This window comes from Colossoma macropomum, unplaced genomic scaffold, assembly GCF_904425465.1.
Source record: "Colossoma macropomum unplaced genomic scaffold, Colossoma_macropomum, whole genome shotgun sequence".
Classification (NCBI taxonomy): Eukaryota; Metazoa; Chordata; class Actinopteri; order Characiformes; family Serrasalmidae; genus Colossoma; species Colossoma macropomum.
Window position 1 is genome coordinate 7,832,953 of NW_023494801.1, and position 4,020 is coordinate 7,836,972.

Sequence of the window (4,020 nt, forward strand, 5' to 3'; positions counted from 1 at the left end):
CCTTGACCACATTTCTGAAACAGGAAGATACAATAAAACACTTAAATAATGATTTTATAAAATCATTATTTATTTTATAAAATCATTTTATAAAAAAGGCAACATGCTTTTGCACAGAGTGCAGTGAAACTGGCCTGAACCTTTGTCACAATTAAAAAGCAGTCATAGGCAATAGTCCTATTGCACCTACATTCTTTAGCACCATCTCGAACATTATATATTATTATGGGGCATCCTGAAGAATTGTATTTGAGATGCTGCAATCTCATCAATGATGTCAGTGCTGCAGCTGACAATGGATGATCCATCCAAGCTTGTTTCATTCTGTAGAAACAAAACTCTGACTGTCCATTTCACTCAGCCTCTCACCTTAATCAGCCTCATGAACTCATCAATGGCCTTCTCCTCTCCTGGGAAGCACTTCTTCAGCTCCTGAGCGAAGCGGTCTTCCCCACTGTAGATGTGGTAGACGCGGCGGTTCTCCGGAGGCCCCAGGACCACCTCATCATAGGGGTTGTCCATAGCCTCCCACTGAAGCTGCCCATTGGTCATTTGGTCCACTATGCACCGGAACATCTCATTTTCCAGCATATCACCAATGTAGTGGATTCCTGAACCAGACAGTGGCACAGGGACAGGTGAGCTCACCCATGTGGATAATGTAAGAAAATGCAAGTTAGTAGTTAGACGGTCATTCTTATCAATATTTTTAAAGAAATATCCAAATCAAGTTCTTGTTTTTTGAGATAAAACGGAGAAAGCGGAGTGGGTCTAACTCCACATCAATGTACTAATAAGTACTGTCAAGATGCCTCTGTGCCATTTGTCTCAACTTGGTGAATTCAGCTGAACACATAACAGCCTTCTCACCAACATCAAACTCGAAGCCTTTCTCTGAGAAGGTGTGGCAGCATCCTCCAGCCCGGTCATGCTGTTCAAGTACCAGAACCTTCTTTCCAACCTTCGCCAGTAAAGCTGCGACACCCAGCCCACCGACGCCACTGCCAATCACAATGGCATCAAGATCCTGGGGGACTTTGCTGGCCAGAAAGCCTGCCACCGAAAAAAGAAACACAGGGGGTTGTTAGACACAGATATGAATTATACCATGCATTACATCAGGAAAATGCTTGATTTTTTAAGCTGCAGTTTCACAACTAAGACATTACACTTTGGAGACTTCAACTCTGAGCAGGCATCCCAAAAAACTACAATATCCATGTGGCTTTGAGAGAATCAGTGGCGTTGATTCCAAGATTCAATTCCACACAATCATGATTCCAAAAACCAAGACATAGAAAAAGAAATCTGGCTCAAATGAAGAGTACAATATTCATTATATTTGACCGTTGGCTAAGGAAATTTGGAGGAATGGATCTTAACTCTTAACTAGCCATTAACTTGGCTACCGGGGGCTGGCAAAATTACCTCATTCTCTTCTGTCAGTTCCGTCAGGTGGGCACATGTTTTTGCTCTGGCAATATATTTTGATTGTAAGCCAACAAATTTCACATTTTTCCAAATATACTGCTGGACTATCAATGTGTGACTGGAAGCATGCATTTTTACAGACTGTCTAGTCAGTGACAGCAGAATATCTCCATGTGCATGCAGGTATGAGCACACCTGGAGGTCACTGTATGGAATCGAGTCCGAAGCTTTGGATTCAACTCTTGATTCCCTAATGCCTGGATTCAAGGAACTGATTCTTTTTTGGATCGACTCGCAGCCCTACACGTTACCCATTTACAGCATTTTGCAGATGCTCTTATCCAGAGCAACTTACAAATGTGCTTTGCTGGCTATTTAGAAAACATATCCCTGCTAGTGCACATAGAGTCTAAACTACCTTTGAGCTGAAAACATTGCCAGAAAACGTATTACACATTTCTTATCTGGGTCCAGGAATCAAATAGCAGACTTTGGTCTTCTGACAGAAGTTCTACTTGTTTTTTTTTTTTCTACTTGCTTTTTTTTTTTTATCTCAGTTTTGTAAGGTTTTGCAGAAATCTGTTATCTGATCCACACACAGAGGTTAACAGTTATTCACTCACTCACAGTGTTAATCACAGCAGCAGTGCACACACATAATCCAATATGACTCACTCTCACTGAGCACTTCCTTGTATATACAGTATCAATTTTTCAGCTCCTCTTACCATATAGGAGCGTTCTGTAGTTCTACAATTACAGACTGAAGTGCATCCACTTATCTGCATGCTTTGTAAGTGTCCTTTCACCTTGTTCTTCCATGGTCAGGACCCCCACAGGACCACTACAGAGCAGGTGTTATATGGGTGGTGGATCATTCTCAGAGTTGCAGTGACACTGACGTGGTAGTGTGTGCTGTGCTGGTACAAGTGGATCAGACACAGCAGTGCTGTTGGAGTTTTTAAACACTGTGTCCACTCACTGTCCACTCTATTCTGCAACACCTACCTTGTAGGTCCACCTTTCTGCTGGTCATCCTCTAGTCATTCACCATTGGTCACAGGATGCTGACCACAGGACGCTGTTGGCGGGATATTTTTGGTTGGTGGACTATTCTCAGTCCAGCAGGGACACTAAGGTGTTCTAAACTCCAGCAGCAATGCTGTGTCTGATGCACTCGTACCAGCCCAACACACGCCACCACCATGTCAACGTCACTGCAGAACTGTGAATGATACCTGCTAATAACAGGTTGATAAAAAAAATAATACCTGATCTGTAGTGGTCCTGTGGAGGACATGACCATGGAGGACAGGGTAAAAAGGACTAACAAAGTAGGCAGAGCAACAGATGGACTACAGTCTACAACGGTAGAACTACAAAGTGTGCTCTTATGGTTATATGGTAAGTGGAGCTGATAAGACGGACAATGTGTGTAGATACAAGGATACTTAATAAAGCGCTTAGTGAGTGTTCATCCCAAGTTCCCAAACCTAGACTGGGTTGCACCGGTTGGGCGTAAAGTCTTTAGCTAACACGAGTTAGTTTCACACTACCCTCAGACTGGATAACCGACACAACAGCAGCCTCAGTTTAGCCGTTTCAGCCGCTGCTAAGCCTGAGCTGGAGCTGTGGATGTTCATGTTCAGAGTTAAAACCAGGGCGATGATTAGAGCTGTAAGTAAAATCACAGCGTATAACGTCAAAGTTTAGAATTTGTAGCCTAGTTAACCAAAAAAGTCATTGTTTTGGTCATTCTACGTGGTTTCTGATGGCTTCCTCAACACTTAGCTAGGGTCAACACTACACCTGCTCAGGGGGAGGTGTAAATACTTAGTAACTAACCTAACGTTAACTGTTATTAAGCTTAACGTTAAAACTCGTTTGTGTGGTGCAAACCGTTGTGATTTAGTAACGCATAAACCTGAAATTAGTAAACACTCAGCTAGCACAGCCGGTGCAACCGGCCACAGGAACCAGTCTGTGAACCACTACACAAGGCATTACACAGGGGTGTCCGTGTAACTGCAGATCAGTGAGCGACCTTGTTTCAGCACTTTGTTCTTCTCTTTCCTATCCAGCACCATCGGCTTCAGCGGTTCGCGGGAGTCGAAGTCAAAAGGACTCGGTCCGGATGAGCCGAACACATTTTTGAAGAGCAACACGACCAACAGCACGACAACAAAACCGACCGCGACCCACATTACTGCAGCAGCTCTGTGATAACCGGAGCGCTAACTCAGCTCAGCTCAACTGAACTGAACTGAAACCGAGCTAAGCTAACGGCTCCTGCTGCGCGTGCACGCGCAAACGCACTATCGACCTCGCGCGAGATTTGTCAGTGCGATCAGGCAACAAATCCAAAGGTCAGCTCAGATTTTTGTGTATTTAGTGTCTGCACGCTTTGCCTTAATCACAGCTTCTGTTGTCATTTTTTTTCGTGTGACTTTTTTTATTTTTGAGTGAATTTTTTTTCCACACCACCGAAGTTCAGTCCTAGAAGTTGGCTAAATCACTCCCCCCCAACAGAGACTAAAATGCAGTCACTGCTTTCAGTTGGACGTTTTCATAAAACCTCTGACAAAGTAG

At 43.7% G+C, this 4,020-nt stretch overlaps 1 protein-coding gene across 1 annotated transcript in view; it reads right to left on the reverse strand.

Moving 5' to 3' along the window:
• Nucleotides 1-3,725, reverse strand: part of LOC118820985 (all-trans-retinol 13,14-reductase-like) — an 11,625-nt gene extending 7,900 nt beyond the window's left edge. Inside the window, exons 1-4 of the mRNA XM_036589364.1 lie at nt 3,476-3,725; nt 871-1,053; nt 370-611; nt 1-14 (exon numbers count right to left, since the gene is read on the reverse strand). The exon at nt 1-14 is cut by the window's left edge and continues 188 nt beyond it. Of these exons, the coding sequence (XP_036445257.1) occupies nt 1-14; nt 370-611; nt 871-1,053; nt 3,476-3,635 (599 nt within the window). The 5' untranslated portion in view covers nt 3,636-3,725. The remainder of the gene's footprint in view (nt 15-369; nt 612-870; nt 1,054-3,475) is intronic.
• Between the last annotated feature and the right edge of the window lie 295 nt (nt 3,726-4,020).